General features: G+C 40.1%; 1 protein-coding gene across 3 annotated transcripts in view; it reads left to right on the forward strand.

Annotated features, from left to right (window-relative positions):
• The window catches only part of STARD3NL (STARD3 N-terminal like), an 81,590-nt gene that overhangs the window by 31,735 nt on the left and 35,104 nt on the right, over positions 1-14,751 (forward strand). For all 3 annotated transcript variants that reach the window (XM_073676609.1, XM_073676608.1, XM_073676607.1), the window contains 2 exons: positions 5,235-5,518; positions 13,939-14,016. In XM_073676609.1, coding sequence (XP_073532710.1) covers positions 5,294-5,518; positions 13,939-14,016 — 303 coding nt within the window. In that variant the 5' untranslated portion in view covers positions 5,235-5,293. The remainder of the gene's footprint in view (positions 1-5,234; positions 5,519-13,938; positions 14,017-14,751) is intronic.

Raw genomic sequence — 14,751 nt, forward strand, 5'->3', positions numbered from 1 at the left:
TTTAGTAAAATATATAAAAATTAATTTATCATGTCTGTTATCTGTTCTTTATGCATGGCCAAACAACTGGACCAGCCTGCGTCAAGCTTGACTCTTCCAAAAATTTTAGACACAGCCATTACAAAAAAAAAGGAGAGGAGGAGAGGACACCACACAATCTGGATCTCCATTTCATCAATGAGAAGTCCCTTTTAATAGATGATAATCTACTGCTAATAGTACAGAGACTTCTATATTAACTCTTTATGGACCAGGGGATTTTTTGCTTTCAAGCTTTTGTTTTTTCTCGCCTTCATCCAAGAGCCATAACTTTTTTTATTTTTCCATCAATATAGCCGTGTAAGGGCTTGTTAATTTGTTGGACGAATTGTAGTTATGATTGGCGTCATTCATTTTACCATAAAATATACTGAAACTCAAAAAAATTCCAAGTGTGATGAAATGGTGAAAAAAAAAGAAATGCAAATCTGCCATTGTTTTTTGTATATTCAAATAAAAAGTTTGAAAATTGCAAATTTTTCAAAATGTTTGGCAAATTTCAGATATTTTCATAAATAAATGCAAATCATATCCACCAAAATTTACCACTAACGTAAAATACAATTTGTCACAGAAAATAATCTTAGAACCACTGGGATATTGAAGCGTTCCAGAGTTATTACCCCATAAAGTGACACTGGTCAAATTTGAAAATTTGGCCTGGCCAGGAAGGTGAAAACAGGCTCGGTGGTGAGGGGTCTACAGAAATTCTACAATTTGTGTAAACCCTTTAACCATAAATTTGTGATGAGTGCTGTGATTTGCTTCACTCTCTTATGAAGTTCTATTTAAAAAAAGAAAAAAAGTTAAATATTCTTTCTAGACGCAATCATTTTTAGCTCCTACAGGAGACTCCACTTATCTTTTTCAGTCTGAATTGCAAATCTACCCAGTAATGCAGGGATACAGCCCACACTATCAATTTACTGTATAACTGCTGTTTAGAAGATTCAGAAAACTGAATTCATTGCCATATGAGTTAATGGAGAACAAAAATGACAACTTATTTTATTGTCCATTAATGAGATAATGTATGCTGTCCTCTTAAAGGGAATCTGTTATCTCATTTGACCTATGTAAACTATTAATATGGGCATTCAGGTTATAGACTACTAAGGAGAGTGATCCCTGTATGTCTCATATCAGATGTCTTGCTGTGGATGAATCCTCTTTTATCACTTTAGATAAATGACCTCTTCCAGGCTCTGAGGAGGACACTGCCTGGAAGATAACTCTGCCTCCGCACTTCATGTATATACATCTCGCCTCCCATCAACGTCACTATGTCCCTGTGATGTCAGCCCCTTGACAGGAAATCTTGTGCATGTGCTTTTTCTCCGAAGTCTTCAGCCCTTCTATGGCATAGGCATCAAGTGTCTTCTGTGCAGGTGCCGTTCCCAGTGTTCTCTGACGCATGCGTCTAATCACTCTGGGAACACTGGAAATGGCACCTGCACAGAAGACACTTGATGGCTATGCCATAGAAGGGCTGAAGACTTCGGAGAAAAGAGAACAGTAATGGGCAAGTGTGAGATTTCATTTCAAGCGGCCAACGTCACAGGGACAGAATAAGGCTGATGGAAGGCGAGATACAGTTATATGAAAAAGTTTGGGCACCCCTATTAATCTTAAGCTTAATGTTTTATAAAAATTGGTGTTTTTGCAACAGCTATTTCAGTTTGATATATGTAATAACTGTTGGACACAGTAATTTTTCTTCCTTGAAATGAGGTTTATTGTACTAACAGAAAATGTGCAATCTGCATTCAAACAAAATTTGACAGGTGCATAAGTATGGGCACCCTTATCATTTTCTTGTTTTAAATACTCCTACCTACTTTTTACTGACTTACTAAAGCACTTTTTTTGGTTTTGTAACCTCATTGAGCTTTGAACTTCATAGCCAGGTGTATGCAATCATGAGAAAAGCTACTTAAAGTGGCCACTTGCAAGTTGTTCTCCTGTTTGAATCTCCACTGAAGAGTGGCATCATGGGCTCCTCAAAACAACTGTCAAATGATCTGAAAACAAAGATTATTCAACATAGTTGTTCAGGGGAAGGATACAAAAAGCTGTCTCAGAGATTTAACCTGCCAGTTTCCACTGTGAGTAACATAGTAAGGAAATGGAAGAACACAGGGACAGTTCTTGTTAAGGCCAGAAGTGGCAGGCCAAGAAAAACATCAGAAAGGCAGAGAAGAAGAATGGTGAGATCAGTCAAGGACAATCCTCAGACCACCTCCAGAGAGCTGCAGCATCAACTTGCTGCAGATGGTGTCACTGTGCATCGGTCAACTATACAACGCACTTTGCACAAGGAGAAGCTGTATGGGAGAGTGATGCGAAAGAAGCCGTTTCTGCAAGCACGCCACAAACAGAGTTGGCTGAGGTATGCAAAAGCACATTTGGAGAAGCCAATTTCTTTTTGGAACAAGGTCCTGTGGACTGATGAAACCAAGATTGAGTTGTTTGGTCATACAAAAAGGCGTTATGCATGGCGGCAAAAAAACACAGCATTCCAAGAAAAACACTTGCTACCCACAGTAAAATTTGGTGGAGGTTCCATCATGCTTTGGGGCTGTGTGGCCAATGCCAGCAACGGGAATCTTGTTAAAGTTGAGGGATGCATGGATTCCACTCAGTATCAGCAGATTATTGACAATAATTTTCAAGAATCAGTGATAAAGTTGAAGTTACGCAGGGGATGGATCTTTCAGCAAGACAATGATCCAAAACAATGCTCCAAATCTACTCAGGCATTCATGCAGAGGAACAATTACAATGTTCTGGAATGGCCATCCCAGTCCCCAGACCTGAATATCATTGAACATCTGTGGGATCATTTGAAGAGGGCTGTCCATGCTCGGCGACCATCAAACTTAACTGAACTGGAATTGTTTTGTAAAGAGGAATGGTCAAAAATACCTTCATCCAGGATCCAGGAACTCACTAAAAGCTACAGGAAGCGACTAGAGGCTGTTATTTTTGCAAAAGGAGGATCTACTAAATATTAATGTCACTTTTCTGGTGAGGTGCCCATACTTATGCACCTGTCAAATTTTGTTTGAATGCAGATTGCACATTTTCTGTTAGTACAATAAACCTCATTTCAAGGCAGAAACATTACTGTGTCCAACAGTTATTACATATATCAAACTGAAATAGCTGTTGCAAAAACACCAATTTTTATAAAACAATAAGCTTAAGATTAATAGGGGTGCCCAAACTTTTTCATATAACTGTATATGAAGATAACGCTGCCTCTGAACTTCATCTTCCCAGCAGTGTCCTCCCCATAGCCGGTAAGAGGTAATTTATATAAATGGATAAAAGAGGATTCATCCACAGCAAGGCATCTGATATGAGACATACAGGGATCACTCTCCTTAGTAGTCTATAACCTGAATGCCCATATTAATAGTTTACATGGGAATCTGTCACCATTGACCTTTTAAAGGGATTATTCAGTCTTCTCAAGATTGAGCGCTCTGATCCCCAACCTCACAGCCTCCTGCTTAATTGACACTTCTGATGAGTGGTAGCTGTGCTCCGTTGGCCCAAATTGTCCTCCCCGATACTGAATATAAAGGCGTCTTTGGCATTACCACATCAGAGGAGTGCATTATCATGGAAGCAGGCTAGAATTGGGAGGTAACGGCACACTGAAGCAATCCCAGCCAGCTTACAACCAGAGTTTACAAGTTTAATAGCTTGTAAGCACTGCTCATGTTCGGCAACCACTGCTAGACTGCAGCAGTGGCTGGTAACCTAAGCAATGAACAGTTAGGCTATGTGCCCACGATGCAGAAATGAAGCAGAAAATTTCTGCAGCATTTCTGCATCTCCCTGGCAGAAAAAAACGCATGCAGATTGTGCATGCGTTTTTCCTGCAGAATACATGCGGATCCACATGCGGGTTCACATGCGTTTCCGCATGCAGATTGACAAGCGCTTTCCAGGCGATAGCATCACTTGGAAAGTGCTTGACAACTAGGTCACACTGTATAAATCCATGCAAACAGCATGGATTTATACAGTGTGAACCGTAAAACTTGAAACAAATAAAGCTATACTCACCCCCGAGGCCCCGGTATGTGCTGCAGCGCTGCTTCCTGGCTGGTTCCCGGCTGCCGGCATATCGCGAGACAGAGCGGTGAAGGGCCTGCGGTCACATGACTGTGACGTCACCGAAGGTCCTTCAGCGCTGCTGGCATTCAGAGAGAAGCCTCCGGACAGGTGAGTATAAACTTTATTTGTTATTTTATTCTTTTTTTACAGGTACAATGGTACCCAGGTCTGGATGAGAGTCTTCTCTCCTCCAGAACTGGGTACCATCCGCACATAGAGACGCATAGAAGCCGCTTGTACAAATGTACAGTCGCGGTTTCTGTGCGTCTCAATGCAAGTCAATGGCGGGAGTTCCGCTGCGCTTCCGCAAAATTAAATGACATGCTGCAGATTTTTGTACGCAGCATAAACGCTGCGGAAAAATCCGCAGCATGTGCATAGAACATGCGGAATCCCCTTGGGGACCATGGGGTGCGGATTACCTAGCGTTTTACAAGCGTTTCCGCTGCGGAAATTCCGCAGCATAAACGCTTGAAAAACGCTTCGTGGGCACACAGCCTTAATAGCAAAATGTAAAATCACACCGTTCTTGATTTTTAATGACAGGTAAATTGCAAAGTTGCTATAACCCTTTAAGGTAGCCGTACACTTTAGATAACTGTTGGTCAAACATTTTTCAACTCTTCCTTTATATCTATCCATACAAATATGAGCCAAGCATTCATATATTAGTGAGGTCATGGCCATCGACTCTGAAAGCTTTCACCTAATGTGTTATGGCCACCTTAAGCAACCTCGTCACGGAAAACTTTGTTAATGTGAGACCTGCCATGGTCTTAAGATGAAGTTACTAAGACTCCAGCAGATTTGTGCCTGGGAGGCTGGCGGCTCTTGCTACATCGGATTTGTAGTACCATATGCATGTAAATAAATGTCCGTCCTTGTAATTCCTAGATAAAGGGGGTCCGCCACTGCTTGTTAGTTGTCTTTCACTCCTAGAAATGATAGAACTATGATGTTCTTATACCCTGATCGGTCATTAGGAAAGGGGTTGTTGAAATAAGGCAACTCCATTCATACTGTTCTGTCGTATATTTCTTCTAATGACCGTTTATTCATTTGCACAGGTACAGATACTTTTAGGTGATGATAGAGAAGAAAAGAAGCCATCCTTTGCTCAGTCACAATGAACCAGCAAACGGTTGACAGCGAGTACGCACGAAACAGGGTCTTGGATTCTCACGGTTCTCTGATTGACGTCCATTCAATTAATAGCGCTGAGTTGGTGGCAAGACTTGAATCATATGAGAGCTCAGGGAAAAAAAGCATATCTGATGTCAGAAGAACATTCTGCCTCTTCGTCACCTTTGATTTCCTGTTTGTCGCTTTGTTGTGGATCATAGAACTAAATGTGAGTAATTCCTTTTGGGTGGGTCATAACGTTTTTTTCCTTTTCGTTAATAGCCAGTCATGTACATTTTTGAATTCCGTATTTATTTTAACTTACAAAGTTGAGTATGCAAACTGTTTGTAAAGACTTGGGCCTCATTCAAACGTCCATATATTTCGGAGCACGATGCCCAGACTGGCCGCAGGTCTCCTGACCTGAAGTTGACAGGCTGTTACAGTATTATACAAACATTTTAGTCAGATGTGGGAAAAATGCTGCAAAGTAAAAATGCTTTAAAAATAGAGTAAATAATACTTTTATTATTAGCAAATAAGATGCAAAGTGAATGAACAAAAGAGAAATCTAAATGAAATCAATATTTGGTGTGACCACCCTTTACATTTTTAAGTTTCTCTAGGTACACTTGCACACCGTTTTTGTATAAACTTGCCAGGGAGATTGCTCCCAACACTTTGGAGAACTAACCACAGATGTTCTGTGCTTGTAGCCTTGTGTCCTTCTGTCTCTTCTTATAATCCCAGACAGACTTGATGATGTTGAGATCAAGGCTCTGTGGGGCCATATCATCACTTCCAGGACTTTTTGTTCTTCTTTCATCACACAGGTCATACCTCAATGGCAAGACTGACCACAGTAACAAGATACAAGGTAGTTATAGTGCATCATCAAGGTCTCCCTTACAATGATTTCAAAGCAGACTGGGGTTTCTAGATGTGCTGTTCAAGCTCTTTTGAAGAAGCGCATAGAAATGGGCAACATTGAGGACAGTAGACACATTGGTCTGCCAAGGAAAGTTATTACAGCAGATGAAAGACACATCATGCTTACTTCCCTTCGTAATCGAAAGATGTCGAGCATTGCTATCAGCTCAGAAATGGTAGCAACCAGTTGAACCCAGCTATACCCATCTACTGTTCAGAGAATTCTTTGTGGAAGAATTGTACCCAAAAAGCCATATCTTCAACACATAAGTAAGGTCAAGCGACTCAACTATGCATGAAAACATAGGACTTGGGGTCCAGAAAGTGGCAGCAGGTGCTCTGGACTAAGTAGTCAAATTTGAAATATTTGGCTGTAACAGAAGGCAGTGTAGTTGCCGAACATCTGCAGAGCGGTACAATAATGAGCATCTGCAGGCAACAGTGAAGTATGGCGGAGGTTCCTTGTAGTATGGGGCCATGTTTCAGAAAATAGAGTTGGGAATTTGGTCAGGATTACGGGTGTCCTCAATTCTAAGAAATACAGGCAGATACTTATCCATCATGCAATACCATAATGGAGGCTTCTGATTGGCTCCAAATATATTCTGCCGCAGGATAATGACTCCAAATATTTTACCAATGTTGTTAAGAACTATCTTCGCCTTAAAGAAGAACAAGGAGACCTGAAAGTGATGATATGGTCCCCACATATTCGTGATCTCAACATCATCAAGTCTGTCTGGGAATACGTGAACAGACAGAAGAATTTGCACAAGTGACATTCACAGAAGCTCTGTGGTACTCAAATATATTTGGAATAACCCCCCCTGCCGAGTACCGAGTTATAAGCATTCAGCTGTTTCCATTGTCATTATGAACATTGAATGAGGCTGCAGGGCACATGCTCAATATCTGCTCCCTTTAAAGAGTAAGGCTATGTTCACACTAGGCATTGTTTTTATTTTTATGCTTTTTTATGAAATTTTCAACTGCGTTTTATAGTACCAGCAAAGTCTATGAGATTTCGGAAATCTCATGAACTACTTGTTTTTTTGTCCTCAGTGTTTTGTGCTTTGCATGATCTTTTGCACAATAGAGCATGTCACTTCTTTCAGCTTTTTTTCAGCGTTTTTCACTTATTGAAAGCAATGTGTAGTGCAAAAAACACAGATGTCAGGTTTTGCTGATGATTTTTTTTTTTTTTGTGAAAAAAAGCAAGTACAGCAGTATGTGAAACCCATTTATTTTCGTAATTTTTTTTTCCGAAGTTTACCATCTTGTCTTGGTCACATGAGATGGTAGTTTGGATTAGTACGGTTTAATTAAATTAGTGATGTGTGCACAGTAAACATTGGATGACCAAAGTGTGAGATTGAACAATACCTGTGGCCAATCAAGTTGTGAAATTGAACAATGCTGGAGTAACTCAATGACCAACCAAAATGTGAAAGTAAATAGCGTCCTACAAACAAAATGCTCTGCCAGTGTCTTAGGCAAACTATTCCTGAACCTCACCCACCGTTACATTTGTAATTCTAGTTAATATGGTTTCACATATGTCTTGCATTCGTGACCGGTGTTCATGCTTCTGTGGTGGAAGCAAAGCTAAACTTTGGAATCCTGAAAAACGCAGCAAAAAACGTACCAGAATATGCATTTTTGACCCTGGTTCTTTTCTGCCAAGAGAGCAGGTTTTTCTGCAGAAAAATACACTGAAAAAACAATAGCCTAACCATCGTTTTAAATTTTATTTCATAAATCAATAGTACACGTGAAAATAATAAACTTTAGATATATTACAATAAGAGAAATCTGCTCCTTTCTCTTCCTGTAAAACAAAGAGAGGGTGGGGTGGAGAAGCGCTGTGCCTGTGTGAACCCGATAGATTATAAACTGGCTGTGCGAATAATGGTAGGCTGCTCACCTTTGGGGGGTTGTGCAAACCGCACAACCCAGGTGTGGAAGCCTCTGATGTTCAAGGTAGTTGCTGCCGCTTATGGTGCGTGGCCTCTGATGACCGCTGTCCGCTGCTGATCACGTGGTACCTGGTACGGATCACGTGGACGGTGACGTCATCAAGGTCCTGGTTCCAGCGAGCGCATACAGTTCCCTGCAGCTCCGAGCCACAAATCCCCTCGGGGAATGCAGAAAATGTACAGATAGATTGTGGTCAAATTCGGGCGCCAGGAACTGGAAAAAACGACTGGAAGGATATTTAAAAGAAAACGAACCTCTTTATTCGACAATGTTATTCCCACTACGCGTTTCTGCAGCGATCTGTTGCCTTCATCAGGTATAATTACAAGGAAAAAGGTAAATTAGGGCACTTTTTATACAAAAAGGAGGAACTCAGTGGGAGGATTTAAAAAAATCAATCAATTTACCTTAACCCCTTGATTACTGTTCACCAAATAACAGTGTGAATTGGCAATCGAGAACCAAAGGCCCTATAAAAACCAACAACGATACATTATAAATCTACTAATAACATCAAATAAGACAATGATAACAATCATGATAAAATATAATAATAATTTGCACTTAATCACAAAAATAATTAAAAATATTAAAAAGTAATAAAAGAACTCATTAATAAATCATGCATGTAAGATCCTGACAACTTCACTTATTTCTAATGCAGAGAGTACACATGCATCATCTGCAAACGTTGTCAATCGCTAAATTTAACCCTTCAGGATATAATGTACCTAATTTGAAGATCCAAAAATTCTCTCTCTTCATAAGGTATTTATACCGATTCACCATATTTTCAGAAATTTGTTCCAAAATTGTCACTCTCAGATCACTAGGATCCTTCTGGTGAGTAGTCAAAAAATGTTTGGATACACTGTGCTGTAAATAACCATTCTTGATATTGGAACGATGTTTATTGAGGCGGGCATGCATTCTTTGTATAGTCCGGCCTACATATTGTAAACCACACCCACACTGTAACATGTAGATCACGTAATCAGAATGGCAATCCACCCTACAAGAAATATAAAATTGCTCCCCCATGGTCTGTGAGGTAAAAAAGGTGGCACCATTGGTGATAGCGCTACAACATAAACATCCAGGGGATCCGCAGGCGAAACAGCCTATTTCTTCCTGTTTTTGTTTCTCGTATTTTCGTGTTGAGGTTATATGTTGAGGACCTTAGATTCCGATTTTTTCTATAAATAATCCTAGGCTTACTTGGTAGATGCTTATGTAGGATCGGGTCACCCAACAAGACACACCAATAACGATTTATCAATTTCTGTATGTTCATTCTAGATTTATTGAAAGTGGTCACTAGACTCCAATCTCTAAATCGTGTGCTTGTGTTCTCACATTCCCGTTCAGAGACCCGTGCCAAACATGATTCTTGACTGAGCAGCTTAGTTCTTTTATACGCATCTCTAATCAGTTTCTTGGGGTATCCCTTCCTCAAAAATCTTTTTTGAAGAACATCAGCCTCATGGACAAAGTCACCATTATGTGTGCAGTTTTTTCGTATACGCCAATACTGGCCATACGGAATGTTCTTAATCCACCTAGGAAGGTGGCCACTGTCAAATCTGAGATAGCTATTCACGTCCACAGTTTTGAAATGAGTGGACGTGAAAAAATTCCCCATGTCATCCAGTTTCAACATAAGGTCAAGGAACTGTATGGAACTACATGACATGGATACGGAAAACTTAAGACCCCATGGGTTGTGGTCCAAGGTAAAAAATAAATCTCTGGCTGATTTCTCTGTACCCTCCCAAATAAAAATCAAGTCATCAATGTAACGGCGGTGGAGTAAAATATGAGCTTGGGATAAGGGTGAGGACGTGATAAACAAGGATTCAAAAAGTCCCATGAAGAGATTCGCGTAGCTGGGAGCTACCCTCGTCCCCATGGCACAGCCCTTTATTTGCTTATAGAAATTGTCTTCAAACATAAATACATTTATTATTTAATATGAATTCTATTGATTTTAAAATGAATTATTTTTGGGAAAGGGGGATGCTATTATTCTTCATCAAGTAATGACGTACTGCTCCTATTCCCAAGTCATGGGCGATGTTACTATAAAGAGCCGTAACGCCTGCTGTGATGAGAATACAATTTTTTACAGACGGTAGGCTCCTTATTATGGTAATCAAGGAAGTGGAATCTTTGAGATAAGACTCCAATTCACACACATATTTCTGGAGGAACAGGTCAATGAAGTGGGAAAGGTTGGACGTGATTGAATTGATCCCAGATATGATGGGACGCCCAGGTGGATTACATGGATCCTTGTGCATCTTAGGTAGGAAATAAAAAACAGGAATCCGGTAACTGGGGATATCTAAAAATTTCTTTTCAGTCCTATTTAAAATGCCTTTCTCATGACCCTCCTTAATCAGGTAATTATAACTTACAAAAATGGAAATAGAGGGATCACTATCCAATTTTTCATAATATTGATAATCACTCAATATCCTGAGATCCTCGTTCTGATACCAAGATCTGTCCATGACCACAACCCCACCTCCTTTATCGGCACTTCTGATTATAATGTTGTTATTACTTCTCAAGGACTGTATGGCTTCCCTTTCACCTTTTCTTAGATTGTCCGACTTATCACATCGTTCAATTGAACGCAGATCTCTGAGGATCAGCTGTTGGAAGGATTCTATATGCGCACCTTTATGGTGCATTGGATAGAACTTACTAGAACCACCCCTAACTGTCATATGTTTATAATGGTCAGACAGGATTACCTCCTCATCTGGTGACCTGGAGGATCCTGTAGGTGAGGTAGGGGCTGGCAATTTCTTGACACGTTCTTCTATCAAAAAATGCCGCTTGATGGTCAGTTTCCGAAAGAATTCGTTCAGATCTAAATATAGATCAAAACTATTCAAATCAGCATCTGGGCAAAATGATAGTCCCTTCGCTAACAAGGAAATCTCGCCTTCTGTTAATTCATGGCTTGAAAGATTGAATATCCCAAGGGTTCTCAAGTCAATAGTTTCTGAAATTTTTAAATTGGGTCCTAAATCACCTATACTTTTGTTTTCTTTGTCACTGTGGACTCTGATTTGGCAGTGTTTGTCAGAGACTCCTCTGACTCCTCTACCTCCTCTACATCCACGTGTCCTCTTTTTCTTTACGGGTGACGCCCCGGTGCCACCCGAAAAAATTGTGTGATCTTGGAGTCTTTCATTACTGATAGTGGCCTGACCTGGCCTGGTGGTGGTAAAAGTCCCACCGCTGTATTAGCTGTCTCAGACATGGGTACAGTTAAGGATAAAGCAGAATTTTTAACCTCTAATAATGGTGTGCCCATAGGAATGGAAGCAATTTCCCCAATGGACTCAACCGCTTGAGCGTTACTACATCCTGATTCAAAGAGCTCCTGACTCATATCTGGCCCTGATGCCATTTTACAATCTTGTGAAGTGGGATGAATCGTTAGAAATAGGGGGACTCCTTCGATGTTAGTATTACCCGGTACATGTTCGTAACTTGGTATAGGACCCATATTCAAGCCCATTCCAGGTTCCATGGTTAAGAGAGCAGTGTTACTCACATGTAATGAAGCCACTGCTTCCATGGAATTCTGTGTGGCTCCATGTATATCACATGTGATATTTACTCTACTCTCATCTGGGGTGGGGATATTGACTTTATTAGCGAGGTTACATAGGACATTAATATCATGTAGCTCTGGGTTGGTTACTCCTGAGAGTGGCAAGGGTGCGTTACCCATACTCAGGGGGTCTCCTGGGTTACCTAGATTGACATTACACTCAAAAATAGGAGATGGAGTCTGAGAATTTAACAAGGCAATCACTTGTGTTGTGTGGTTAATGTCCTGCGTACCGTGTTTAGCTGGTATTGTTCCTAATGAGGTAAAGGTTTCCATGGCCTTGGTTGAAACCACATTCTTACCACGCAGCGTCTTCTTATGTTTATCATAATTGTCCCTTTGTACCTTTGTTTTAAAAGCACTAGATGAACCGGATATTGGTCCCCTTTCCTGTTTATCCTCTAATTTATTACATATATCTGCTTCCGTTGTGACATTACACACTGGAGATATAGTCATGGGATCAAGAGGTGTGGAGTTCTCCATTTTATCTCTCAAATATTTGGTCCCTTTTTTCCTAATAATATTATCTTCAAACTTCAACAGCCTGCATTTAAGAATGGGATCGAAGTCCTGAAAATCCCTATACCGGGAAAACGATTCTAAGCTATTCCTCAAACAGCACATATCACCAACGGCCTTATCAGCCAAGGCTGTTCTTTTCTCAATCAGGAGCTTCATGAGATTCATTGAACAATCAATGAAATATTCATCCCACTGTTTAGTAAAATCTTTATCTTGGGGAAAAGAGGATGGTACCTTCACCCTTAGACCCCTGGGTGTAATTCTGCTTAGTATATATTGGTTAAGAAACAATATATATAATTTATTTAAAATTTCGATCTTAGATGTATTTCTGAACTCCAGAAACAAATCATACATGCACCTTTTATCTGCCTCGCCCAAATTATCATTACGTGTGATTGGGGCTCCATCTGTATGGAGACTATTTGGGGTGTTAATGGCCGCCAACATGAGCCTCTCCCTCCTGGATTCCCCATTGAGTAGATAATCCATGTTAGCCAACCTGATGTGTGTTAACCAACACGAGTGTTATATGGGGATCAGTATAAACTGCCGGGTTAAAAAAATAAAATACTGGTGAACAGTAATCAAGGGGTTAAGGTAAATTGATTGATTTTTTAAATCCTCCCACTGAGTTCCTCCTTTTTGTATAAAAAGTGCCCTAATTTACCTTTTTCCTTGTAATTCCACCTGATGAAAGCAGCAGATCGCTGCAGAAACGCGTAGTGGGCATAACATTGTCGAATAAAGAGGTTCGTTTTCTTTTAAATATCCTTCCAGTCATTTTTTCCAGTTCCTGGCGCCCAAATTTGACCACAATCTATCTGTACACCTTTCTCTTCCTGGACTGATCTTTTATGTTCAAAATTCTTAATTCTTGGGTAAAATCTGTATTCAGGGACTACAATTTTTTTATATTACTGAGATAGAATCTTATTTCAGTAATATAAAAAATTGTAGTTCCTGAATACAGATTTTACCCAAGAATTAAGAATTTTGAACATAAAAGATCAGTCCAGGAAGAGAAAGGAGCAGATTTCTCTGATAAAGTATATTACAAAGTTTCTTATTTTTACATGTACTGTTGATTTATGCAGTAAAAATTAAAATGACTGTTACTCTTTTTCACTATGGTTTTGTAATAGAAAAAATTGTATCAAAATTGATTGCGCATACAATTCATTTCATAGGGAAAAAATCAGTTTGAACTACTTTTCTGGAGGAGAGGACTAAGCAATAATTCAGTCATATTGTTACTGCTCGTGATATTTTAACTTGCGTGTGGCCACTATTCTAAAACTCAAATCACGCTCTGAGATTCCTCCTGATTTTTTTTCATTTTGTTTTTGGGGTTTGGTAAAAATATGTTATGTTGTACTTTGTGCAGATGATGATAATGCAATATTCTTACTGATGTGTATAAAAATGGTTATGTTCCCTACTACATACATTTACACTCTGCCTGCAATGTATTAACTAATTTTTAAAGGACTTGGAGCAACTCGCATTGATTTTAAGGTCTTTGGGTTTTGTGCTAAAATATATGAAATGTTTTTAGTAAAATAGTTTTTTATTTTTTCTTTTAGGCAAAATATAATATTTTAGATGCCCTGGAGAAAGAGGTTTTACATTATGACTACTACTATTCATTTTTTGACATCTTTGTAAGTATTTATGTGAAGTAAGGGTATAAGCATGCAACAAGTAGTAAGGAGGCATGAATGGAGTATCGGAATAGAGGTGCATTAATGGGCACCTGTCACATCAGATAACGCCATGATCCTGCAGATATAGAGTCAACCTAATTAGCATTAAAGCGGTTGTCCGGTCCAAATCGATAAGTCTGAAGTCAGTCTGTGTGACTGCAGACTTATGAGTCACCCCCCCCCCCCCCCCAGCACATGCACTGTGCGCTGCGGGGATTCACCGGTTTCTGAGCGGGGACTGGAGGGTATGTGTTATACATATCCCGTCCAGTGGGTACAGCCTCTCTTCCATACACTTGTATGGAGCGAGGCTGCGCTCTCTAGTTGGCCACTCCCACTGGTCGGCCGCATCACTAAACGAGGCGCAGCCTTGCTTGATACAAGTGTATAGAGCGAGGCTACTAGACGGGCCCTGGCCAGGAATATGTATAACACATACATACCCTCCGGTCCCGGGTCAGAAACTGGCGAATGCGTGCGCTGAGGGATTTATAAGCCTGCAGTCACAGAAAGTCACTGTAGACTTATCAATTTAGACTTATCAATTTGGACTCGACAACCCCCTTAAGAAGGTGCCTGACCACCTTGCTGAAATCACCACTGTCGGGAGGAAATTAACTTTATTCCTCTCAGGAACCGCCAGCTTTCAGTCATAGGGGTGTGGCCAGAGCTGTTTCAGTCTCTGCTCAGTAC

This window comes from Phyllobates terribilis, unplaced genomic scaffold, assembly GCF_046119375.1.
Source record: "Phyllobates terribilis strain yellow unplaced genomic scaffold, ASM4611937v1 Scaffold_4__5_contigs__length_816908805, whole genome shotgun sequence".
NCBI classification, from domain to species: domain Eukaryota; kingdom Metazoa; phylum Chordata; class Amphibia; order Anura; family Dendrobatidae; genus Phyllobates; species Phyllobates terribilis.